The sequence below is a fragment of the Nycticebus coucang genome, chromosome 18 (assembly GCF_027406575.1).
Source record: "Nycticebus coucang isolate mNycCou1 chromosome 18, mNycCou1.pri, whole genome shotgun sequence".
Lineage (NCBI taxonomy): Eukaryota > Metazoa > Chordata > Mammalia > Primates > Lorisidae > Nycticebus > Nycticebus coucang.
The window spans coordinates 55,364,081-55,391,301 of record NC_069797.1 but is presented as its reverse complement, the minus strand read 5'-3'; the positions used below and the strand labels follow the sequence as shown (position 1 = coordinate 55,391,301).

Genomic DNA, 27,221 nt, shown 5'->3' with positions numbered 1-27,221 from the left:
GCTTAAGCCCAAGAGTTTGAGGTTGCTGTGAGCTATGACACCACAGCACTCTACCCAGAGAAACAGCTTGCTACTCTGTCTCAAAAAGAAAAAAAAAAAGGAAAAACTAGCCAGGCATTATGATGGGCCCCCTATAGGCCTGGCTACTTGAGAGGCCAAGACAAGAAGATCTCTTGAGCCCAAGAGTCTGGGGTTGCTGTGAGATAGGACACCATAGCACTCTACCCAGGGGGACAACAAAGTGAGACTCTGGCTCAAAAAGAAAAAAAAAGTATATATAAGATATATTACAGGGCGGCACCTGTGGCTCAAAAGGATAGGGCGCCAGTCCCATATGCTGGAGGTGGTGGGTTCAAACCCAGCCTCGGCCAAAAACCACAAAAAAAAAAAAAAAAAAGATATATTACAAAACCTGTGTTCTAGGCTTAGACATGAGATAAGAGGTATAAAAACCACTCCTCACAATGTTTTTTTTTAAATGTGTTTATGTTTTTTTTTAATTAATTTTAATTTAATTTAATTTTATTTTATTTTTTGCAGTTTTTGGCCAGGGCTGGGTTTGAACCCGCCACCTCCAGTGTATGGGACTGGCGCCCTACTCACTGAGCCACAGGCACCACCCCTCACAATGTTTTTTGACATAAGTTTCTTCAGTGACTTATAACACGTCAGGGACACTTACAGGACTTTAGCATATTTTTAAAAGCTCAATATTTAGTTTTTTGTTTTTTTTTTGAGACACAGTCTCAAGCTGTCAACCTGGGTAGAGTGCCGTAGCATCACAGCTCACAGCAACCTCCAACTCTTGGTCTTAAGTGATCCTCTTGCTTCAGTTTTTCTATTTTAGTAGAGACAGGGTCTTGCTTTTGTTTAGGCTGGTCTTGAACTAATGAGCTCAAGCATTCCACCTGCCTCGGCCTCCCAGAATGTTAGGATTACAGGCATGAGCCACCACGCTTGGCCTTAGTTTTTTTTAATTGGGGGATTTATTTCTTGGTTACAGAGTTGGGGTAATTGATACATTTCTTTCCCTGTAGATCTTATAAGACATGCTAAAATTCCACAGGGGTGAGGAGCTGTATGGGATTTGTGTGCTTAGAAGCATGGGAATGATTGAAACAACCTCTAGAAAAGGCTATATGAAAGAAATGTCCCCTGCCCTGACCCCGACCCCGACCCCAACCCCCATCGATAATGCTCCATAGAAGCTGCACCTGCCTATGAGTCCCCTAAATTGCTTCCAAGACTCAGGTGACAGAGATGTGGAAAGTTCAAGTAATGGAGAATAATACCCTACATACCCTATTCCCCTGACTTTCCTCCCTTCGACCCCGCATACCTACCTTTCCTTTCCCTGTGTTCCCAGGAATTCTGCAAATCCAGGAACACAAAGCAATTCCAGGATAGCATTCAATTGATTTTCCCTCTCTGGGTCTTAGTTTCATCTGTAAAATGAAGGGGTCAGGCAAAATGAGCTCCAAGTTCTCTGCCTTGCAACGGTAAGGTTCTATGATTCATACCCCAAAAGGCATCAAGTCTCCTTTGCATGCCATTTTGCATGTAATCTCCACGGCATTTATTTTATGTCAAAATGTACAGAAATTATTTCTGAGCCCTGTCCTTCTCCCCTCCCCCTCTACAGTTTCTGGTTCTACAGACCCTAGCTCTTGTCCTCTCTCTTCAAGGACTTTATAGTTCTGTCCCCATCTTCCTTTCATAATTTTTAGCACTCCCTGCAACAAGCCCAACCAGATAAAACCCCAGGAGCAAGAAAATAGCCTCACCTAATATTCTGGCTGCAATTTTGGGCTCCAGACCTGAGTCAACCAGTACAATTACAACCCTTTTGGAGGTCCTGGCAGTTGGGGGGAAATCCTGGCACCTTTCCCCAGTGCCTCCCCTCCTCCACCTCACTGTTTTCTATGCCAGAACGCAAAGTGGCCAGTGATTGATGGGCCCAGGTTCCTGGTAACCGCACCCAATGGCCCAATCCTCCTCCCTTACCCAATCCCTCCCCTGTCCCTATTCAGATATCAGATTGTCTCATGTTGGTCCCTGAGGTCCCATTAATTAAAAATACATCCAATTAAATGGCAGGTGAAAACGTGCTATTGAAGCTCCACACACACCCCCAGCCCCAGCTTGGTCTCTCCACCCCCCATCTCCCTTTTAAGGCTCAGCTGTGCTTTGAGCTGAGAAAAAAAATAGAGAGGAAGCACGAGGGAGAGAGTAGAGGAAGACATAGGGATGGGATATGATTGGGGGGCAATTTGAATCTCTGCCAGGGTAGCATGTGCCAGCCTAGGAGGGTGGCACCATGCCCTGGTGTCTAATTTCTGGAGGTGTGAGTAAGTTCAGTCAGCTGGGTACCTGCTGTCATTTCTCTTAAAGGGGCACAGGGCAGTTAGAGGGTGTGGCTAGCTGTGCTGCCCTCCTTCTGCACTTGGTGAATGAAGGGCGGAAGTGTAAATGGTAGAGGGGCCTTAGGAGGGAGGGTGTGTGATATTCAGGGGCTGGGAGAGTCTGAGGTCTCCATTCTTGGCATATCTTTGCTCTTTCCCAAACTGGGAAGAAATAATGAGGAGCCAGCTAGGACCCAGGTGGCAGGGCATGGCAATGCTCCCAAACCTGGCTGTGCCCATTTCTGCCCAAAGGAAAGTTGAAAGAAGGATGGAAGGAGCCATAATTAGGGTGAAAGCAGATAGGGTCAGATAGGATAAAATATGTAAAGACAGATGTTCATGTGAGCACCATGTCCCCTAGCACCTTATAGGTAAGAGGACCTGGTGGACCTGTCCTGGTTGCCCTTTTTTTAGGCAAAAAACAGGAGCAGTAGTATGAAGTCACCTTTGCCTGGCTGCCTGGCAGACTGTGAGTAGGGCATCTCCCTTGATGAGCACTGACCACTCTCATTCTCCTCCATGCTATGGTATTGCCAGCATTTTGCTAAGGAAGACATATGCCCCCTGAAAGCCCTTTGGCCCAAAGCAACACAAAACTAATGGATACTGTGAGCTCTTTGAAGAGCAGTTAGGAAAGTAGGGGTGACTCACGGTAGCACTCAGAATCTAGGCAGGAGTGAGGGGTTTGCCAACTCAGGGCCCCCGCCTGGCCTCCTTGGCAGCCTCAGCACTCCTCACTTCACTTTAACGCTAATTGGAGATTTTAATCTGCACTGCTGCTCTGCTTGGGGTGCTGGGGGGAGCGCCAGCTGTGCAGTAATTCCAGCAGCACCGACTGTTTAATCAAGCTGTCCTCCTGGGGAGGGGCCCTCAGGCATGGGGGTAAGAAGGAGGAGGAGGACCTCTGTCATCTCCCTTAGTCTATTCAGCCTGGAAGGGCTTCATGGAAACTGAGGGTCAATTATGGGGTCTGGCCATTTTGCATCCCTAGCAGAGCTATCACATGGGATACAGTGGGTAGGAGGCGCATGAGTCAAAGCAGCCCACCTTCCCTTCCTGCTTTCTGACACCATTTTTAGCTCCAAGCCCTGAAGTGTCCTGAGGTGTATCCAGCCACTCAGGCTGCAGACATCTCTAGACCATCTTGTATTCTGCAGGTTTGTGCTGAGGGACATGACAAGGTGAAACACTCTCCCAGGCTTTAGCCACCCACTGCACACTTTACCACTAAAAGAGATACTTTTCTTAGAACAATTATACAAGATTTCCTCTCCTAAAAACCTCAGACACCCCACCCTCTGGGTCATAAAGTGACTTGTGGAGGCAGGGGGCCAGTGGGGTGGACAGCTAGAGCCTGCTATACCCTGAGGGAGAGAAGCACCTGTACAAGGTAGTCAGTGCCTGGAAACTAGTGGCTTTCCAAGTTCAGCTGGGATTGAGATAGGCTACTAGGACATAGTGTTTAGGGTCACAGGCTATTCTAAAATAAGAACAAGTGGTACCTATCATTCTTTTGGCTTTTGGGGTCCCAGGTCTCTGCGGGTGTTTCTGAACTTTTGTCTCAGGGAAAGGGTGCCCTCCACTTGCTTTCAGTCTGCTCAAGGGCATGAGTTTTAATTGGTCAACAGCGCCCTCGTGTGGCAGAAACCAAGACTGCAGCTGCCCAACTAGCAGAGCTGCTTTGTGGGTGGGATCTAGAAACCTGGCTGACAGGTGGCTGAGTTGTGAATGTTGGTACTCTCTAGGCCATCAAGGCAGACCACATATACTTACTGTTTGACTACTTACAGGGACATTTCTTGCTTTCTAAACCTGCCCTCTCCCTCTATCCATGCCTTCCCCCGTCCTTCTTCACCTCAAACAGTGCATATGCCTGCCAGGAGAGGGAGCACCTTATCTAGAGGTTGACACTTACTTGGGCCTGCTGTTTGTGCTGTTGGGATTGCAGGGGAGAGAGAGGAGGTCTCTGGTCAAGAGGATAAGCTGATGTCACTTCCAATGCACAGGAGGCAAGGAGATGCTCTACCTTACCCCCCCCCACTATACCCCCAACTCTCCATAGGCCTCAGAGGAGAGTTGACACCTGAGCTCAAGACGGTGAAAACTATTGGTTTATTCTGCCCTACTGCCATTGTCATCCATTCTCCACTCCCTGAGAGGAGCTGGAAATGAGTTGGGCAGACATAGTTTTAGAGCCTAAGATCCTAGTCCTGAAGAATGGATACTAGATAACATACTTTTCCCTCAATGGCTTGGCACATGTAGCTCAGTGGTTAGGGCATCAGCCCCATGTATGCACCAGGGCTGGTGGGTTCAAGCCTGGCTAGGGCCTGTTAAACAATGACAACTGCAACAAAAAAATAGGCGGGCATTGTGGCAGATACCTATAGTCCCAGCTACTTGAGAGGCTCTTAAGGCAAGAGAATCGCTTAAGCCCAAGAGTTTGAGGTTGCTGTGAACTGTGACGCCACAACACCCTACTGAGGACGACATAGTGAGACTCTGTCTCAAAAAAAAAAAAAAAAAGATCCAGGTACTCTTTTAGGATTCCAGGCCACTGGGAAGAATGTACATCTGGGGCTTCAGACTTCTAGCCCCCCCAAAGAAAGGCTGCCTGTCATTAAATTCTTTTTTTCCCATATCAAATATTGTTTACCGGTCCTATCCTGTACTATCTAAGTGGGAAAAAATTATCCTGAACTACAGACAAAGAGATGGAATTCTGAGACCAGGAGAGGCTCTCTAAAGATAAGAGCTGGAAGTAAGAAAGACAGAGAGCTGAATCATCAAGGCCTTCACCTTGGAGATATTTAATAACAATATTTACTCCCAGAGAGAATCCCACAACTGTGGGGGTTGATGGGTAGGGGAGCAGCATACCTACCGGCAGACGAGAAGGGTTGGGTGGGCGCTGGAGGCTGGTGACCTGCCCTGTCTGGGCATTAGGGATGGAGGAAAAGGCTTGCAGGCCTTTACTTCTGGTGTCTCACACAATGTTGGGACAGGTGAAATCTCCCATTGAAACTGGAAAGGAGGTGGAGCAGCTGATTAGAAGTAGTGAAAATAGACAGCATTGTCCTATTTTGACTCAGAAAATACCTTCTTGGGAAAGAAGATAGCAGGGCTGTGTGATGAATTGGGTGGTGGGCCAGCTGTCTTTGAGACGAAAGCTCAGAGTAACCCAGTAACTGACATCAGTAGCCCACAATAGAGAAATATCCGTTAGCAAAACTGACCAAGAAGAAAGAACAGAAATGAAATGACTGCTAGTGACGAAAAAGAGGGTTACCCATTCCAGTTGGAAGGGAGAGCTTATTAACCAGAAGGTAGAATACCAGAATAGGGTAAAATAAAAAGCTAAGGAAAAACAAAACAAAACAAAAAAAGGTGAGGAAAGTACTTTGGAGATCTTCGGGAATAAGAAACTTCCCTGAGACCAGAGGTGGGGTAGAGGTAGAGTTCTCCCATATAAAAGCAGGCCAGTGGCCTCTGATTGGCCTTAGGTCCCTACCTGGCTTTAGATTCTGTGAAAGAGACTGACTTTGCCAGGCTCTCAAAGTGAGGTAACTGATGGATGTCATCGAATTCCTTGGGAGCCATCCCTGCTGTTGCTGCCACCTGTAAAAGAAAATGACAGGCTATATGAGACATGAGACAAGGGACTAGACAACTAAAGAGTGTCTCTGATCTTTCACTCAGGGAGCATGGCATTGGTAGGTAGTAGTGATGACAGTTATGACTCTTCCAATTCCCTTAAACCTGAATTCCCCAGAAGGATTCAGATGAATAACTGTTCTAAGATTCTTATCTCCAGGGAACTAGCTCCTAGGCTGGTAAAAGCAAAACCATAGTTCCTATACTTAAGAAGTTGGGAAATTCAACAGAAATAGAAGCTGCGAGACCTAGAATTATAAAGGACAGTGAAGGTTAATGGTTAATATAAGGCTCATGCAAGAAGATGACTTGGAGGGCATCTAGTTTTAGATCAGATCACCAGCTTGGAATTGTAGTTCTCTTGTTCATAATAGCTTCTTCAGGAAGGGCTCCGAGGAGGAAGACAAACAAAAAAAATTCCCAACTACAAAACAGAAAGGTTTGCGGGATAGCAACTTGATACAACTTGGGCAAGTAGGTTTATCATGTATTTCCTAGGCAGATGCAAATTTGCATGGAGACAACTCCACCTTCCCCCTGGCTATCAATTAGGATGTGATGGACAAAATGTAAAGGATATACAATGGGATCTATTTCTTTGTCATCAGCAAACAATGATCATTTTGCAGATCCCCAGCCCTTCTGTCCTAGACTCATAACTCCAAGCTGCCTGTGATGCCCAGTTCTGCTTCTCTTTAAGGTTCTGCTTCCAGCTTAGGAATGCTTCAGCATTCCCTTCTTTGCTCATCAGTGGTTCCCAGACCCGTACGTCCAGAGAAAAGAAGCTTTGGAAGGAACTGTAGATACATCCAGGAGAGGTTCAAAAAGGAAGGGAAGTTTCAGCACCAGAGTAAAATGACTTACAGAACCCGCCATGCATGTTTGTCAACTAAGCACACTATTTAGGGTATTTAAGCCATTGTGGAGCACTACACACCACCTTCCTTTTCCCTTATCAAAGGAGAACACTGAACAACTAAAAACTAAAAATAATAAGGGAGAGGAGAATAAAGGGCCCCTTCCCCAATTTTCCTGTAATCTCAAAGAATATCTCATTTTGCTCTGAATTCTATAATCTTGTCTCTCAGAGGCCCCTCTCCCACCTTAGTTTTCTAGCATGTTACATGCTTTCTTTTTCCATTTTTATTTTTCTTTTCAATATTATAGCAGTATTGAAATGCAAAGGAGCCTGAGTTGAGATTTAGGGTAAATTCCTCACATTGTCTCTGAGGATCTTTTCCTGCTATTCAGAGATGGTGGTAAAATGCTATTTGAATTTTGGGGTAACTCTGAGAGCATCAGCATCTTTTGCCATGGCTTCCATATATCAATGAACCAAAAGAGCCTTTGACTGTAAATCAGCAGTTCTCAACCTGTGGGTTGTGATCCACAGGGACTGTATTAAAGGATTGCGGCATTAAGGAGGTTGAGAACCACTGCTCTAAATTAATATTACACTTGTACAATTTGCATGTCATTGGAAGATTATTCTTTAAGGTAAAATGCATAAAATTCCCCAGTTTTTCTACTAATGATTTTTAAATCTTACCTTTCCCCCTCTATCTCCATCCCTCCCTCCTCAAAATCTCATAGCCCTGGACAGGCATGGTGACTCACACCTGTAACCCTAGCACTTTGGGAGGCTGAGGCATAAGCATTGCTTGAGGCCAGGAGTTCAAGACCTGCCTGAAAAATATAGTGAGACCCTATCCTCTACAAAAAGCTTTTTTAATTAGCCAGGCATGGCAGTGTGTGCCTGTAGTCTTAGCTACTCAGGAGGCTGAAGCAAGAGGATTGCTTGAGCCTAGCAGTTTGAGGTTACAGTGAACTATAGTCATGCCACTGCACTGTAGCCTGGGCAATAGAGCAAGACCCTGTTTCCCGAACAAAACAAAACAAAACAAAACAAAAACCTCTCACAGCTCTTCCTTCTTTTCCTGAGGAAGCTCAGAGCTCTTAGGAATGGGTCATCTTAAATTTGGGAGCGCTATATTCACATAGGTCAAGATTCTGGCCTCTTGGATCTAGTCCTGGCAAGTTGCCATTAACTCACTGTGAGATTGGGTGAGGCACTTCCCTTCCTTTTTTTTTTTTTAATAAAGACAGGGTCTTATTTTATCACCCTCGGTAGAGTGCCGTGGCGTCACACAGCTCACAGCAACCTCCCACTCCTGGGTTTAGGCGATTCTCTTGCCTCCGCCTCCTGAGTAGCTGGGACTACAGGCGCCTACCACAACGCCCAGCTACGTTTTTGTTGCAGTTTGGCAGGGCCCGGGTTTGAACCCGCCACCCTTGGTATATGGGGCTGGCGCCCCACCCATAGAGCCACAGGCGCCGCCTACACTTCCCTTCTTTAAGCCTCACTTTCCTGCTCTGTAAAGTGAGAGACTGGATTACATGACCTCTTTTCTAGGTCTGTTGATCTATGATTCTATAAGGGAGAAGACAAAAGTGTCCTTCCATCAGGAAGTAAGACATTCCTGTCCTTCACACCTTGTCTCTGGGCCACTGCAGAAAGAAGCTACCTATAGATGGCTGCCTTTCTCTTGTAGGCTTAACTGAAGGGACAAGTGAATTCCAGTAGGAGGCCCTCCTTTAAGTGCCAAACTCCTTTCCTAAGAGGAAAAAGAAATTAAGGACTCTAACCTTGAATCTTGATAAAGCATATATGAGACTGAAGGCAGGTATGAGGCAGGAAGGAGTGTGATAAGCATGCCCCCACCCCAGACTGAGCACACACTTGGCTTTGCCCTAGGGAGTCCCATATAAGTAGTGGCTGCCAACCTAACTCAACTGTGTGTGGACAAAAGCAATGACATGTGTAAATATATCCACAGCATTGATATAAATGTCTAATTAATGTCGATATATACAGTCTTGTTCTCCCCTATGTTAGGGCTGCAGGTACTTGTAACAAGACCTGGTAGGAGGGGATACAACATCTTATACTTCCCCCTTCCCCAAAGTTGGAATGGAAGAGTCAGTGAGACAGGAGCTACTTGGCTTCCTATAAATTGTTTTGTCCTTCCTCACAGCTGCAATCAGAAGCTAAGGGCTCCCGCAGGCCTTGTTCTGATCTGCTGCAGGCAATGGAGGGTTTTTGAAACAGAGAGGACTTGGCTGAGGCCCCGTTTCAGCTGCCATTGGGGCTGGCTAATGGGCTCATTCGGGAAGACCCCCGCCTGCTGCACTAAAGAGTCCCCTGCCGACCCCCTCCCTAGTCCCAACCCAATTAATAAATGGGGGCTCCCACTTTATGGGTCTGGGAGCAGGAATCAGAGATACAAATGACCCCCAGGGAGGGACAGATAAAGGCCTTCCAAGAATCAAGCCAGAGAATTGTGCATCCACAGGCACATGCTGCCACAGGCTAGTCACATCCCATTTTCCAAGCATTAAAGGGGAAGAAACTGGCAAAAACTGTATTTTCTTTCCCAGATCCAGAGGAAGATAGCATTCCTGAAGTCTGTGGGAAACCCCAGCAATAGAACTCTCTTGCCTAGTTCTCCAACCTGAAAAGGGCAGGGTCAGGTTACTATCGGGACACATAGTGCATGCTGTTATTCTTCAGGGGCAGTGCCTCCTCCTAGAATATGCAATACTGAACACAGACATATCCCACAACTGGCTAATAAAGCAAACACTCCCTACACCTTAAAGACAAAGAGGCTCCCTCTTACCAAGTTTTAATTTCATCCCCATAAACAGAACAAATATGTCTTGGGATCATCATTGTGAGGTTATCTTTTATTTCTCCCCTCGTATCTAAGCTGTGATCAAGCCTTGTTAATTCCTATGGAACTACCTCCTTTCTTCTGATTCTCCTTGTCCTGCTTTCTTGTAAGCCCTCACTTCCTCATGTCTTGGAAAGAAAAACAATATTCTAGTGAACTTTTCAGCTTCCTTGACCTAGTACTGCTACAAATGTCTTCAACATCATTTTCCTCTCATCATGTTCTATTCTGTTATGCTTACTAAATCAAATTCCTCATTCAAGCCAACAAGTTTGCTTCTCCAACTTCATTTTCTAATATTCCCTCCTTCTCTACCATTCTCGTTAGTCAATTCATAGCCCTCTTCACAAAATACACATGACCCCTCTTCCATGAGTCTCCTCCCACTGCTTTCTTCTGTTCCATGTCCCTTATTTTCTTTACTTGTAAATAATTATTTCTGATTAACTCCACTTTTTCTATTCTTTGGTTTCCTCTTATTAGGGTACTGTTTTATTTTATAACTTGCATTAACATGTTGACTTACAAATACAAATCCCCTACTCCCCACCAAGTATAAGGCTTAACTCTCCTACTAGCCCAGAAGTTTTCTAAAGGTGGAACGCTCCCCCAATCTTCTCCCTTAGAGGTTATCCTGTACTCAGGACACGACTTGGCTAATGATATTAATGTTCCCCACTGAAGTAGCTCTCATGATATAACTCCTGGGATAGTATATCAAACAAGGAACACAATCTTATTATCACTGTCAATTTTCAGAATTTTCAGACTGCCACATGTCCTGAACTTGACATTAAGTCTTTCCAAAATTCAGTTTCATGACTTCAAAGTCATAACAAAACAAAAAGCAAGCATGGTCACCAAAGGAATTTGTTTATCTCCTTGATATATATAGTATATAGGGGTTGCCCTCAAAATGTATATACATTTTAATGGAAAAACCTATCCTATTCATGCCTGTTGCACGATGACATTGGTATTCATTTAATTAACAACATCTTTTGAGCAAACATCATACTATACATTGCTACTGTAATTCAATGCAGCTTCTAAAAGTAATATATAGACAGCATCTCTTAAAATGCATATGCATTTGTTGGTACTCCCAGTAAAAATGAGGTTCTTTTTAAAGCTTCAGATAAGAAGTCCCATTTTGTTCCCAATTTCTAAGATTAATCCTATATTTTCGAGTCATGACTTGATTTTCTAGCATGGAAATCGACAATCCCAGAGCCAACAGTACTCTTGTTCCCTATCCTGCCTCTAGTCATCACATTTTAGAAGGTCTTTGGGAATGGAGAAGTTATTTTTGTGTCTTTCGACTGTTTAGCAAATACTTCCCTTAGATTAACCTCACTCTCACAGACTCTTCCCTTTTTCTAGGTTAGCAGTGTGTGGTTAGAGAAGGAAAAATGGTCTACCACTCCCTTTATCTCCTACGTATTGCTCAGGCTAATAAAAAGGATTTGCCTTTTATTTTTTCCATCCCTTAGCCTTAATATGCTTAAACACAAAGATAATAAAAGCAAAGCACTTAGCACAGTGCCTGACACAGTGGGTACCCAACAATGTGACCTTTATTAAAATATGTCTTCATAGTATATTGTTGGTACTTTTCTCTCCCTTCTTCCTCCCAACACCACAGGTTTCCCACCTTTTCTGGGTATGTGTTTTCACTGGTCAAAGATGGCACTGAAGTTAACTGTTCTTTTATTAGCTCTAACATTCTGTGACTAATTCACATATTCTGGTTTGTTCTGCCCTGTACCCTCATTTGGATCTAAAGTGAGGGAGAAAGCAATACTAGTCTCCATTTTGACATAAAGTATATAAAACCACTTGCAAGAGAGTTAAAATTCAAATACAAAGAACTTTTTAATGTGATGCATCCATGTCATTCCTTCCTTACTTCTGAATTACTCAACTATGTAGATAGTAGTGTTAAGTAAATGCCCTTATATGTTACCCGATTAATATATTTGCCTGTATTTTCTAGTTTCCTTATAGCAAATGTCTTAATAGTATCTCCTAGGTTCTAGGCCCATCCTCCAACCCTAAAGATAATATTACTGTAATCAAGGGGAACTCTAGTCTTAATAGTGCTTTTACCAGGACCTCCCTAAAATGAACTGTGAACCTCTAAGGCAATTATTCCTTAAATTTACTAGCTCAATCATAGTTTTTCCTTCCATCCATATCCTTTTCTCTTCTTTAATATTATCCCAAGTCTCTTTCTGCAGTACTCTAGTTCTTCCTTCTTACCCTTATTTCTACGTCTTTCTTATATTGGTTCATTTTATGAGCCTTTTAGTTCCGAAACAGAAATTGCAAATATAAGGCCAAACTAAGAAGTTCCTGAATTTATAAAAGGGACCAGGCTCTTAAGTGTTCTTTGAATTCAGCCTGTTTTCTCCAGGTCTGAAAATACTCAAAATTATATTAGTCTTGGTGCAGGAAGGTGTCTGTCTACAAGCTGATTCTTACCAAGGGTGTCCCTTATTAGGCATTGTTGTAGTTCTGAGACACAGAAGGAAGGATCCCCTTTTAAGAGACTGCCCATCAGATGGGCCCATTAGGTGGAGAAAAGACACCCACCAAGACCCAGGCTTTCGTCTTCACTTAGCTCTGACTACTATTTTGTGGCCTTTAAAAAAATGTCTTCATGCTGCCTCCTTCAGGTTTGGTTTGGTTTAGAAAAAATATCCTTCATTCCTTCAGAACTATCAACACTATCTTGAGTTTACAATCATGCCAAAGCAAGACATTCAAAACCCATCTAGTTCCAGGTCCTAGGGAGTCTAAGTGAATTTACTTCATGGCTATACTCTCTTATTCCACCATCTGATGTAGCTGAGGGCTGCATATTGAGTATGCTTCACTAACAACTACCCATCTAGAGGGTACTAAGACTAACTTATTCTCAGCCTCTTTGTCTCAACCTGGGACTACTAATTTTTGAGATAAGAGATAAATGAGAGAAACCCAGTGGTCAAAGTGTTTTGGTACTCCTGTAATTAATCAACAGGACATCAACACAGCTCTTATCTGCTAGATACCAGGACCCTGTTCTAACCAAGCTTTACTTCTCACAGATACAATCTGCAACTGAGCTTAGAAATGTCATCAGCAAAAGCAAAAATCTCAGGATATAGAAGACGATAAAGAGGTGAAGGTTGAAAAGAGGGGAAGAAGGAAGACTGAAAGATGATGCCTTTCCTGGCCAGTAAAAGAAACTCTGATAACCCATATAACAAATTAAAAGCTCCTTTCAGAGTTCCTAGCAATAACAAAGTATGGTTATCTTGCTTTCTCCTCCTTTTCCCACCCTGTAAGTTGAGGATCTGGATAGACTTTTGTCTTCTGAATTGCCTCTCTACTTTTAAGAAATAGAAGTAATTCTAAATACCCAGCAGGGTTAAGCAATCAATAGCTATGATACACCTAAATCATTCCAGTTGAATAGTGAGAGAAAGGAAAATAGGAAATGAAAATAAGTAGGTGGATAGGAGATGGAGAGACAGCTACATACAATGAGTAAAGTACCACTGACAATACCTTTAGGTGTTGTACTCTCTCAGCCTTTCAACCCTATCTTGGAGTAATCTCCCACTTATCTTAAAAGTATTTCCAAGGCTAGGCTATAGGAACACTACAGGTGTCCTCACATATGAGAAGCGCCACACCTGGACAGTTAAATTAACCAAAGTGTCCAGGAATTCTCACCTTGGTTCTCAGGACAACCAGAAGACTTAGTAGTTCCACCTCTCCTTTGGGATGGTTGAGTATTTCCTCACTTGAGGAACTCCCCATTCCCACTCCAGTTAGCCCTTCTGAATGATTAAGTTGTGAGAAATCACTCAACAGCTGAAAATCAAGCAAGCTAGGAAGAGGCAATCTTTAATAAACAATGGAAATCCCAGTTCAACACCAAGAGCATTAACTTAACTGTATAGTTAAGGATGGCTGTCTAGGAAAAGACAATGCCTAAGAAATTAAGGTACTAAGCAGTATGGTTTCTATTCAGAAATGGCCCTGGATGTGACTGGAAAAAAAATGTAGGTTAGGTCTCAGCTTTTAGGCCCTGAATTGAAAAGACAGTCACTGCTATGAAATGGACACAATATCTTCTACTAGGTTGGAGTTCACCCCCTGATCATAAACTTACAATTTATATAAAGATCTAAAATTAATTCACTTTCTCTGGAGACTAACCAGGAACACATCATTCCAAAAACTGGAACATCGGTGGGCTCTCCCTTCTCCTTCCAAGATGAGGCTTAGCCCAGAGGTAAGGGAACAACACTCAAATTTTGAGGATTCAAAAACTGACTAGCAACCGTCATTATCACTTTTTGGATTCAGCTTCCTCTCCATTTCCCTTGCTCTGGTGTATCCCTTAACCTTGTATGACTTGCTGACTCCACTATCCACTCATCCTTTCTTTCTTCTGATGGATTTTATCTGCCCTTTGCCTATTTGTCATGACTAGCAGGACTGTAGCACAAACTACAAGGGAAAAATTATCCTCAATGTTCTTAACCATGAAAGGGAAGGGAAACAAATTCTTTCCTCAGGTGGAGATGGGAAAGACTCTGGAAATAGTAAGGATTTTAACTTTTAAACAACTTTGATTCGCTTTCTGGATTGGCAATGCATCAGGAAATCTTAATAGACCTAGAGATACTAATCCCTATGCTGACCCTGTTCTGTAACAATGTGGGAAATAGGGTGGGGTGCTGAAGAGTCTGGTTTAAGAGATTCTTTTAGGTATCAACGGCCTCTTACTGACTTCTCTTGATGACAGTTGAGCTCAAACCCACTTACCTCTCCTATCAGGAGGAGTCAGGGTACATGAAGCTCAACTCTTTTGATGGCCTGGTACCACCATTGTTTGTGTAACTGTTTTCTACTTTAAAAAAAAAAAAATCACATTTTATTGTTCCCCCCAACCCATTTTTTATTCTCTAGTTCCTAGTCTAGTGTTTTCAAGTACCGTTTCAAATTCTGAGATCTTTTTCTTGGGGGGAGGGGTTAATGAGTCTACAGTGATTCTGAGGTAGAAAACCCCTAAGCTAAAGTGGAGGAAAAATATCCTTTATATATAATTAAGATATGCTTACAGGGTACAGATTAAGAAGTAAATGCAATGGAGCAAAAGTGGTATAGTAACAGGAAATATTTAATTTTCCAATCTCCACTTTCCATTTTTATAAACTCAAAGAAAAAAATTTAATATATTACAAAATATCTGTACATAGACAAGGTACACCCAATGGGGGGCAAAAACAAGAGAGAGAAAGGAATACAGTGTCAGGAACCTAAATCAGGGAGAATGAGGTGGCAACTGACACTTTTCTGATGCATTCTCTCTCAAAACCTGCTGGGAACCATTTTAGCACTGTAACTATATATGCATATTATATATACACACACACATACAAATGGTTGGGTGATGTCTATGGCATAAGCTAACATAAACCCTACTTACAAATTTATGCTAACTGCCCTGCTATAAACGTATAGATCTGAAATAAGTTTTCAAATCCTTATCGTTCCTATGGACAGTTGAAGAAAAAAACTAAGGAAACTGGGGCAAGTACATTTGTTTTCAAAAAAAAAAAAAAAAACAGAAAATGATCACAGTCAAACCAGTTCTGCCTCCCATTCATGAACAGAATCTGATTTCTCATCTGTTCAAAATAATGTATTTAATAGACTTAATATCTCCCAAGGTACAATAATTAAAACAAAATAAAGCCAAAACCACTTTTGAATGGAATTAATTGGGTTTGTAATTTTCAAAAAGTCAAAAGCTGAAATTCTACCAAACCTTTACTTCCATTACATTAATAGATAACATAGCTGGAAAATTAACAAATACCTTTTCTTCCTCCACACAGATTCCGGGATATTTAAATGAGATTTCCTCTCCTTTTAGAAATAGTCAAAATTACCAAACTTTTTTTTCATTTTAAAGGTTAGATCCCCAAATGGGGGTGGGAGTGAGATGGGATCACACATACACATACACACACTCACACACACATTCACCCCCTTCCCTAGTGGGTTGAGGGAATGGAGGCTAGAGTAAATTATTTAGGACATTTGGCATAATTAAAAATAAGAGGTGGGAAAGGGGAGAGAAAAACATTATTGATGACTCCTGATAACCAAAGTACAATGAAAATATATAGAAAATTTTATTCATATTTGATGGGAAACCAAATTTTTTCACTGAACAGATACTTCTAGAAGTATCCCAGGCTCAGGCTCTTTAATCAGAAACAGGGGACTAGGGCCCAATACCTCAAATTCAAATATTCTAAAATACTAAGGCCCATGTCTGAGGACTAAGAAGTCAACAGACAGAAGGTTCAGATGAACTTTAATACAATTTATAAATAGCATGTCAGTGAGTCAAGTATATATAATTGGACACACTGATATAAAAAGCCATCAATGCCAAAATGGCTAGAAGTTTCTCTTTCTCTCAATGTTTGGCCCTGAGGGCAAGGCCAGACCAAAAAACAGAGAATAAAGAAATACACACACCAATATCTACCTATTTCAGTAACAAGGGAAAATAATCTTCAAGTAAGTATCTGGAGAGGGTTCTTCTTTCATTTCTTTAATTTTTTTTTATTAACGCACCTTTCTCTTTTAAGATTTTATTTTTTTAATATAAGAACTTGGCATTGAAATTGAAACTTGAGTTTTGAAAACTATACTCCACAATGCTGAAGCACGTTTGACTTTTCTTTGAAAAGGGGCTAACCTTTCACAAAGGTCTAGGTCTGTGTAAATTATATGACATGTACCTGTTTTTTAAACACTCTATATGCTAGTTCTCAGAAATGGAAGCCACAATGAGAAGCATCCCAAGTTATCCCATCCATTGGCCTTTCCTTTTTCCATTTCCTGTTTATGATAAGGTAATGTTCTTGCTAGGAAGCCACAATTTAACCCCTTTTACCAAAACCAAAACCAATTTCTTTGCAGGAAAATCCCTAGAAGAATTGGCAGGATATACGTGCTGGGATGTGTATATGTCAATACTGTTCTTTCTTACAGTATGCTGTTTTAAAGTTTTTGTCTTTTTTTTTTTTTAAAGGTATCAGGTATCGTTATCGTCAGAAAAATATCCACCCTAAACTAGGTTACATTTCCATGTATTTTCAGGATGTATTTTTTTTTCTCTTTGACAATATCACAATGCTTTGTTTGAAAGGCTTTTTGACATAAAAATATATGTGTAAACAATATGCTAAATGCTCCTATTAGCCCTCTAGGTATGGAGGCATTATCTCTAACCATAGATGTTCTAGGCTTTCATATTTAGAAGTCAACTTCCCCATCAGAAAATGGTTTTACAAAAACCAAAACATTTTAGAATTGAAGAGTTACAGAGAACAATGTAGGAGTTTGAATTTCCTTTCCTTTATTAAAAAAAAAAAAAAAAGAATTACCCCAATTTCTTGGGCATCTCAATTTTTTTTTTTTTCCAAACAAATGCCTCACGGGGGTGTAGGATAGGGACAGAAATGGAGAAGGAGAGGGAGAGGGGTGGAGAGGAGAAGAGGGAGAGCAGAGAGAGGGATGGAGAGGGCAGAGGGAGGGAAGGAGAAAAAATGGAAGTGATTGGACAAAGCCTACCTACTAGCCCAAGAATGCCACTTTCTACAATCTGCTTCATGGGCATATCTTTGTCAAAGCGGAGCAAACTTTATGGATGAGTAATTTATTTGGAAAAAAGGTATGTTCAAGATGCTCAATGGGGAAAAAATGTGTTCACATAAGAGCAAAATGTGAGATGGTGGAGAGGAAGGAAACATTTATTTAAATCAGCCAGGCCGCTCTGTTTCCCTTATAGCAAAAGACTAAGAGCAGCTCAAATTCTGTGAACACTATTCTCTTTAAAAGAAAAAACAAACAAAAAACCCCCACCTAAATTAAAATTCAAAAGAAAGAAACCACACAGAACCCCCCCACAAAACTTTAAAAAACAAAGAGCCTCTCCTGAGCCATCTCAAAACTGAAACTGTTTTCTCTCTTCTGCTCAAGAAGTGCAGGCAATGAGCTAACAAAACATTTACTTTTCAATTTAATGACCTCCATATTCTCTACTTATTTCTACTAGGTAGAGCTGAAGTAAATGTTCTGGCTTTAGCCCATCCAGGGAGAACTGGTGCCAACATCATTATTTTCTAAGTCGCCTGCTAGTAGCAAGTGAGCAAGGAATATAACGGACAGCTTTGCAGTAGCCAAGTGCAGATGATTACCTCGCTCTGGCAAGTGATTTCATTAAAAGTTCAGAGGACTGGATGGAAGGATGGATAGGGAAGGAATCTTTCAGGACACTGAAGTCTCTGGGTTAGTAAGGAACTCCTCTCCCTCTTCCCCCTCTTGGTGGGACTCTTGTAGGCCCTCGATAGAGTTTTCCATAAGCAGAAGACTGAGCTGGGGCCCCCCAATGAAGGCCTGCTCCTGAGCTGCTGGCCCCAGTGGTTCCTGGCCCCAGCTCCCCATAGTTTTGCAATTTGGTCTCTGCATGTACCACAGAGTTGCTGCTTCCCTCAGCCTTCAGGAATGGTTGCCCGACCACTGAGTGTAATGCTAGGGGGACCCTGGCAAAACGGAGGTCCTGGTCCCCTGGAAACTGCACTGACCCTGTGCCCTGGTAACTGCTGGACTCCCCAAGGTGGCTCACAGAGCCTGAGAAGGTCCTGTTCTTCACCAGGGTCTGGACCAAGGATTCTGTCAAGGCTGGACCAGAACTGCGTTCATCAGTGTCAGTGGCACTGAACCCTGTTTCAGGCCCATCAGTGTTTCCGTAAGTCCTGTTTGGATGGGGTCGGGTGGAGTACTCCATTGGTCTCAAGGCCTGGTGCTCATGTGGCAGGTGGCCAGGAGGCTCTCCTTCAGGCTGGGATAAAAGTTGCAGCAAGGCGGCTGTCACGGCTGGATTCAACTCCTGGGGGCCGCTGGAAAGATCGCCTTCAACCAGAGGGGGTGGAGGTGGCGGCGGTGGAGGTCCGGGGGGCTCAGGGGGCCTCTTCTCTGGTGGAAGAATGTGAGGAGGACATGCTGTGGAAGGGTTACTTCTTTTAAACACCATCTTAAAAATCACATGTGATTATAAACACAAACACACACACACACTGCCCAATATAAACAAATATCAATACAAGTAACCAGATACATAAAGACTAAAAAATCTTTGGATCAGGAAATTGCAATTTATAAATAAAACCAAGTAATTAAAAGTAAAACAATTGCATTCTGGATCTAACAGTTGGTGTAAAAAGATCATGTTTTTCAAATGACTGCCCTGATTTCTGTCTGAGATCTCCTTCCTTAAAGAAATGTTTTAATATGTAGGCTGCTAGCAGCCTCCCTACCCCTTTTTGCTGTTAGATCAGAACATTAATGAAAACAAAGCAGAAGGAAGATGAATGGGAATAATATACATGCTATGGTCACATTTCTAAGACATAATCTTGCTGTACAACAGAGACCTTTTATGGACTTGGCTAACACATTTTACAGAACAGTTGATGATGTAAGGTTAACCTGAAATAGAACTTAAAAGAATATACAGGAGAGATGAAATAAAATAAAATTTTTCATTACCATCATGTTAAAAAAATATACTTGCTTCTCCAAACTTTAGTCACCTCTCCCCATAATCACATTCTGAAGATATATTAACCACCATATTATCTATCATTCAGCCTCCTACGTTACAGTAATGATAAAGACTAAAATAACTTTCTATTGTAATTTCTATTTTGTTTTCCTACTTCCTGCATATTTTTCCATGCTATGAAAAAATAAATCACTAGAGCAATGTCATGCAGAATGGAGCTGTTGATAAACATTAGTTTATCTTGAAGACAGTGACAAGAACCAAAAATTTTGAAATGTGTTGAACTAATACTATATTCTGTCTTAACAGAGATCTTTTTTGTCTTTCTTGAACCACTTCCCCAGACTTTCTTGTATCAACTGCTGGCTAAATTTGCTTACGCATAATAATCATTGTCTGAAAATGAACTCCTATCAGGTCAAGAGAGGAGAGATGAAAAATTGTGTGAGTTTGAGGACATAAAAAAACTACTGAGACCGAAGTACAGTCAGAACAGTGCCTTTAGCAAAATGAGAATTACCCTGCTGAAGAAAAGGTTTAATGTTAAGGGATATCTTCTGAACAACCAATTTTTCTTTGTTCTATGGAAGCATATTTTTAAAATGTCCATTTAGTCATTCTTCTATTATCTAAGCTGTGATGTAAAGTCATTACTCAGACAAGCCAAAAACAATTATAGTTATTTTTGTAGCATATTTACCTTAAGTATTCTTTGCGAAGACAATGAGTAAGTAAGTTTGCATTCCCTTAGCATGCAGATGAAAGCACTCTGAAAACACTAGAAAACTGTAAGGTTGTACAGTAGGAAGATGAGGTCAGGTGCTGTATGTTAACATACAAGTAGAGTAACAACTGTCCCAGTTTGCCTGGGACTGAGAAGGTTCCCCAGTTACCAACTTTCAGTTTTAAAATCAGGACAGTCCAGGAATGAGCTGGTCAACCTACATACAGTATCCACCAAGGTACTTGTTGACTGACTGGTTGGTTGACTGGATGGCAAAGGAAAATAAATTTAAGGACAAAAAATTAACTGTGGAAAATTCATATCTTAAAGCGTAGACATGCTGAAAAAGGAGGACTAACTAGACTATAAGCATATATGGATTGCAGAGCCTTTTCCTTTCAACACTGTGTTTGTCTCTGCATCAGAACATCACAATACCAGTTATTTTCATAAGTATTTTTTTTGGACTATTCATGAAGTGAAACTATAGGTTTTTTAATACCAAGAGTAAACAGAAAAATATATAACTGCAAAAGTGGGCAAATTTAAACTTACACTGTTCCATCTATATCACTTTTCATATCCAAGCTCTGCCATTTATGTAAATAGTTCTGTGTTTCAACTGGAGTAACTTGTGGGCTCACATTCTTTCTTATGTGTAAAATGAAATTCTATTCCAAAGTAGCAAAGTAGATGGATTGCAAAGAACTATTAAAATAAGGTTAATAAAATTTCTTAAGGGAATTAAAAATATGAATTATAAATTACATTGTTATAAGATTTTCGTGGTAATGTTCTCTTTTTTTGAGACAGACTCACTCTGTTGCCCTGGGCAGAGTGCCATGGCATCATCATAGCTCACAGCAACCTCCAACTCTTGGGCTCAAGCAATCCTCTTGCCTCAGTACTTCTATTTTTAGTAGAGACCGGATCTTACTTTTTTTTTTGGAGACAGTCTCACTATGTCACCCTCGGTAGAGTGCCATGGTGTCACAGCTCACAGCAACCTCAAACTCTTGGGCTTACGTGATTCTCTTGCCTCAGCCTCCCATGTAGCTGGGACTACAGATGCCCGCCACAATGCCTGGCTATTTTTTGGTTGTAGTTGTCATTGTTGTTTAGCAGGCCCGGGATGGGTTCGAACCGGCCAGCTCTGGTGTATGTGGCCAACACTCTAACCATTTAGCTACAGGTGCCGAGCCAGGGAATCTCACTTTTTGCTCAGGCTGGTCTCGAACTTGTGAGCGCAAGCAATCCACCCACCGCAGCCTCCTAGAGTGCTAGGATTACAGGTGTGAGCTACCATACCTGGTCTAGTTTTTCTATTTTTAGTAGAGATGGGGTCTTGCTCTTGCTCAGGCTTGTCTCAAACTCCTGAGCCAAGGTGATCTACTAACCTCAGCCTCCCAGAGTGCTAAGATTACAAGTGTGAGCCACCTCACTTGGCCTATATTAATGTCTCAATCTTTAACAGTCTGTACTAATAGATGGAGGTATTATTGAAATGTAAAAATAACTTAAAAACTTCACTTATGGAGGCGCCTGTGGCTCAAGTGGGTAGGGCACTGGCCCCATATCCCAGGGGCCAGTGCCCCTGGGGTGGCAGGTTCAAACACAGCCCCGGCCAAAAACTGCAAAAAAAAAAACAAACAAAAAACTTCACTTTTCCTTTTAGGCACAAAATAACAAACAGTAGCTATAGTGACAGGTTGTTAGCATCTCTAGCTTATAGTCTGCCCTCTGATGGAAGTGCTAATGAACAGTGACATGGCACCAACTAAATACTTCAGGATTGACTGCGATAATTAGTTGTTGCACTTTTATACTATCCTCCAAACAGTAAATCCAACATCATCTGGCAACAGGTCAGGCCTTATTTTCACCATTTGGCTGATAGCTTGTTGGCTCAATTATTGGGTGAATTTCTTTCTTTCTTTTTTTTAAATTGGTGAATTTCTTTCAATCACTATGCTATTTAACTTGAATCACTTCTTTCAGGTATTTTGATTAGAGGTGAATTTGTATGTGTGTGGAGGGAGTGTCAGAGTCTGGGAGATGAGATAAAGAGGCCTGCTTTAATTCTAGATTAACTAGACTTAGAGTCTCTTAAAAATAAATGCAATCATCATGACAGAGTAGCAAGATGGATAAAGAAATAAGAATATAAGAGTTCTAGTTCTTGCTTTTGCCAATAATTAATTAGCAGTAGGACCACAGGAAGACTTTAACCTCCCTGGATTGCAGTTTTCCTATCTGTAAAGTAAGGGGTTAATTTTATCTTTAGAAGTTTTAAAAGTCTTTATATATGAAAAACAGGTTATATACTTGACCTGATACCAGCAAAAATAAAGCACACGCTTTCTGTAACATCCATATGAAATGTGAATGCAGGACCCTAAAGTTGAAGATTAGTATATCTCTTCAGCCCTTGTGCCTCTTCTTATTCCCCAATTCACAGGGTCTTCATGAACAGTGAAAATTTCCAAGGAGTCAAAAAAACACTCAGTTAAGTAAAGATTTTGCAAATAGATTATAAGTCGGAATTGATTAGAGAATTTAAACTTCTTTTCCCTCTATTAAATTGCATGTTGTGGTCATGTGAGATCAGGTATAATATATTCCCTTTTTTCTGATTTTTTTTTTTTTTTTTTGAGATAGGGTCTTGCTATGTTGCCCAAGCTGGACTCCAACTTCTGAGCTCAAGTGATCCTCCCACCTCAGGCTCCTGAGCGTCTGGAACTAAAAGCACGCACATTTTTTTTCTATATAAAATGCTCACTTCCTGATCTGATGTCCATTAAATTATTTCTTTTAGAAACACAGATTTATATGCTTTTATATGCTATTTTTTTGGAAAAGAAACATATGGTGTTGATAATTTACTTAGAAATATTCCCAATTATTCTTCAGCAAATTAACAATGATACTTTATTAGTATTTTCTTGATTGTATCTTCCAGGTAAGACTCTGTTATCCAGCATCCACTCAGCTAGAGGTAAAAAAATACAATCTGATAGTTGCTTGTTTGGAAGTGAGATTTTCAAGTGCTAGGACTAGTTGTGGCTACTACTACACACATACACATAGAGGTTCAAGGTGCATTTCCTTGGTTAGAGAACACAAGGGCTTTACTTACCTACCTCCTAGGAAATGGAAAAACAATATATGAAAGGTATTTTGAGAAGCTATAAGATTTAAATAAAAGAAGCTGGGCAAGAAATCTATCACTTGGTGTGTGTTCTCCTGTAGCACAGAAAAACTGAAACTGAGGCCACTGATGTAAAAAAGAAAATGTTAAAGAGATTTTTAAGAGGATCAACAGCACCTGAGCTCAATGAGATTCATGACCGGTCTGTTTACCTGCTGCCTCCTCCTGTGGCATTGTGGGAGTTCTTCCGGGCCCCTGTGGCCCACTGTTCTTGTCACTGTTGTTTTCCTCCAGGCTGCCTGCTGGCTCTTGGGTTTTCATCAGCTGACTCAAGAGAACTGCCAACATATTCTGCACATCAGCTGGTGTGCTAGAAGCTTCAGGGGTTGTCTGTTCTACTGAAGGCAGGGCCACTGGGGCAGGGGGTGCTTCTTTTAAAGACTCCTCTGGGGCTACGGGCTCTGAGTCCTGCTGCTGGGAAGCAGCTTCCGTCAGGGCACTAATGGATTGGTTCAGGGCTTCCAGCTGCTGCTGCATCTCTGGGTTGGAGTGGATATTAAGCAGCTGTGCCATTTGAGGGATGCTCAAGTCAGTTTGGCTCTGTAGCAGGTTCAATAACACTGCCAATTCACTTTGATTCAGCTGTTGTGTGATGTCACCAAGGCCTGGGGAGAGAGAGCACAGCCAACATAAGAGGACAAGGCGGGGCAAGGGTCCTTTACCATCTTCAACTGGCCAATAGCAACTTATATCAAAAGAATGCTGTTTCACTTTAAATCTCATCTTTCATACCTGAAATCATGACTTATTTTTCATACTTTCACTTAAAATACAGTGACTAAAATATCTCTGCATTGTGCATAAAAATGATTTCATTTTAGCTATATTCCTCAAGGTCAGTGTTTTTTTCTTTTTGTTTGTTTTTTTGAGACAGAGTCTTAAGCTGTCTCTGGGTAGAGTGCCATGGCGTCACAGCAACATCAAACTCTTGGGCTTAAGTGATTCTCTTGCCTCAGCCTCCCGAGTAGCTGGGACTACAGGCGCCCGCCACAACACCCAGCTATTTTTTGGTTGTAGTTGTCATTGTTGTTTGGCAGGCGCAGGCTGGATTCGAACCCAACAGCTCCTGTGTATGTGGCTGGCTCCCTAGGCACTGAGCTATAGGTGCCAAGCCAAGGTCAGTGGTTTTTAACTCTTACTATACATCAGAACTACTAGGTAGGATTCAGGCTTCATCACCAGAGATCTGGCAATTATATAGGGGTATTTTTTTTTTTAAGCCAGTATTGAGAACCACTGTAAAGTGAAAAAGAAAAAGAGTATCTGTAGTTCAGAAAAAATGGTGGTACAACAGGAGAACTACTTTGTTATAACAGCTTATTAGGACATAGGTTTAGAAATATTTAGATCAAATAACAGTTTACAGAACAAACTACATTTAGCAAATATGATTTAACATGATAAATTCTAAGAAGGTCTCATCAAATCTAACATAAACAGAGCTCCAAATAATGTGTTAGGAAGTTATGGGTGAACTAACATTAGTCTTACCTAATTCACTGACTTTTGTCACATATCTAATTAAGACAGGGTTCCTCATTTCAGAAAAGGAAAATCAACTATTATAGACTTTCTGGACCATATGTACATACATAACTTGGTTTATCTCCTTCTTCCCCATAATGAAGACATTAACCTCTTTCTTAATGGTTCACTGGACAAAAATTAAAAGACAGATACAAACACACACTCTTGGTACTTGACCTTCCAAATCTGCTTAATAGAAGTGCAAGGCCCCAATTCAAGCACTGACCTATTGCATCCCCAGCTCCAGGCTCCACCTTGCTGGGAGCAGGTTGAGGTGGTGCTGGGCTGCTGTTCTTCACAGGCTCAGCACTTATCCCTGAGGTAGTTTCTTTCCGAGAAGCTTTGGATGGAGGTGGCTCTTCCACCACAACACCACTTTGTCGCTGACGTCTTCGTTTCTTACTCCATAATTCATGGCAATCTTGCCAGTGAGGGAGACTAGAAAAAGACAAAGCAAATGGGAAATGTGTATGAGAATATGGTAGTGAGTAAATGGACAGACAAGGGATTAAAGTGGGAAGACAGAAGAGTGTGGGAAATGGAAAGAATAAGAAAAACATAAAAATAACTAGGAGAGTTAGGAAGTAGATAGAGGCAGTGTAAAAGGAATCATGGCAGATGGTAGTCAGAGAAAAAAGTCTGAAAGATTTATATAGTGAGAAGTGTAGATCCTGCTAATACTAGGAACTTGCCTGCTGTATAAACCCCCATATTCTAGTCAAATTCTGTTCTTCCATGATGTAACAAGAATAAAGGAAAACTTTAATGGTCAGGTTTGGGGTAGGAATAAATGGGACAGAGATGACTGACTTATTTTATTTTATTTATTATTATTATTATTATTTTTTGCAGTTTTTGGCCAGGGCTGGGTTTGAACCCACCACCTCCGGCATATAGGGCCGGCGCCCTACCCCTTTGAGCCACAGGCACCACCCTGACTTATTAATATCTAGGTCTAGGAAAGGTGGTGACTTAAATCTTTAAATTATGTAAGTATATCATAATTAAATCACATCTCATGTGTCATTTGGTCTGTGAAGAATAAAGACTGCTTCTTTCCTCATTCTGCCCACTGAATTTCCATGACTACACACATCAACTTTTTCATCTGTGTAGTTCAGCACTAAGTACAGTGTACTTCTAGACATCCTCATACTCAACAATGCAAATGCAAACAGCCCAAGTTGGTCAAATCTTACAACAAAATCTCTCTATAGGGTGACACCTGTGGCTTAATGAGTGGGGCGCCGGCCCCATATACCAAGGGTGGTGGGTTCAAATCCAGCCCCGGCCAAATTGCAACAACAACAAAATAGCCAGGTGTTGTGGCGGGCACCTGTAATCCCAGCTACTTGGGAGGCTGAGGCAAGAGAATTGCCTAAGCCCAAGAGCTGGAGGTTGCTGTGAGCTGTGACACTGTACCAAGGGCAACAAAGTGAGACGCTGTCTCAAAAAACAACAACAACAACAAAAAAACTTTCTATAACAAGAATTCCCCAATTTCAGTAAAACGCTTCTATATTTCGAGCCTCATTCAGTGTATCAAAATTCTAGCGCAATAAATAAATTTGGCCATTTCTTTGCAGCAAATGAACATCCTATCCATTTCTTCGAGATACACAGTTTTTCTTAAGCTAAGAAAATGCCCCCAAAACTTGGACATGAAAGCTCTGATACTGTCGGCGATAAATTCAAAGATAAAGACTTTCTCAGAATATGAGATGTTGAGTGTAGAACCTCTAGAGGTCCTATACAATATAGGAAATTAATAAGATTCTAATAAAGAGTGAGACATTCATAGAACATATTTTTTACATCAAAATTCAATGACCTAAGAATGATGCAAAATTAGGACTAGCCAGGGCAACATAACAATACCTCATCTCTTAAAAAAAAAAAATTAGCCAGGCATGATAGTATGTGCTGGTACCCCTACTGAGGAAGGGTACACCAGGAGGATCACTTGAGCCTGGAAGTTTGAGGTTACAGTAAGCTATGTTCATACCACGGTACTCTAGCCTGGGGAACAGAGCAAGACATCATCTCGGGAACAAATTAGGACTGTCTTTGCCAGTGTGAGATATACATGGTCACCACAGACATGGGTGATTCAAAAAGATAGAAAGGTTAAGAACAAAAATTAGAAGGAATAATTTCAAAGAGGTTATATAAAGCAATATTCTGGGATTGGGATCCAGAGACAAAAGATATTCTAAGTCAAATGAGAACAATAATTGTAACTAAATCTATTCCTTGTTTAAAAAGAGAACAACCACAATAAAAAATAAATAAAACAAACCTCCTTATCAACTATAATATTCAAGGA

At 41.4% G+C, this 27,221-nt stretch overlaps 1 protein-coding gene across 9 annotated transcripts in view; it reads right to left on the bottom strand.

Annotated features, from left to right (window-relative positions):
• The window catches only part of CDK12 (cyclin dependent kinase 12), a 101,332-nt gene that overhangs the window by 7,793 nt on the left and 66,318 nt on the right, over positions 1-27,221 (bottom strand). For 4 of the 9 annotated variants that reach the window (XR_008375555.1, XR_008375557.1, XR_008375558.1 and 1 more), the window contains exons 12-17: positions 25,122-25,333; positions 23,521-23,973; positions 18,457-18,874; positions 5,914-6,020; positions 5,287-5,426; positions 1,344-1,445 (exon numbers count right to left, since the gene is read on the bottom strand). Coding sequence is in view for 4 of the 9 variants with exons in the window: in XM_053569422.1 (XP_053425397.1) it covers positions 18,162-18,874; positions 23,521-23,973; positions 25,122-25,333 (1,378 nt within the window). In the remaining 5 variants the exon portion in view is untranslated. Of the gene's footprint in view, positions 1-1,343; positions 1,446-5,234; positions 5,427-5,913; positions 6,021-14,951; positions 18,875-23,520; positions 23,974-25,121; positions 25,334-27,221 lie in introns of those variants that run through there. The other 5 variants (XM_053569422.1, XM_053569423.1, XM_053569426.1 and 2 more) reach the window with 4 other exon arrangements.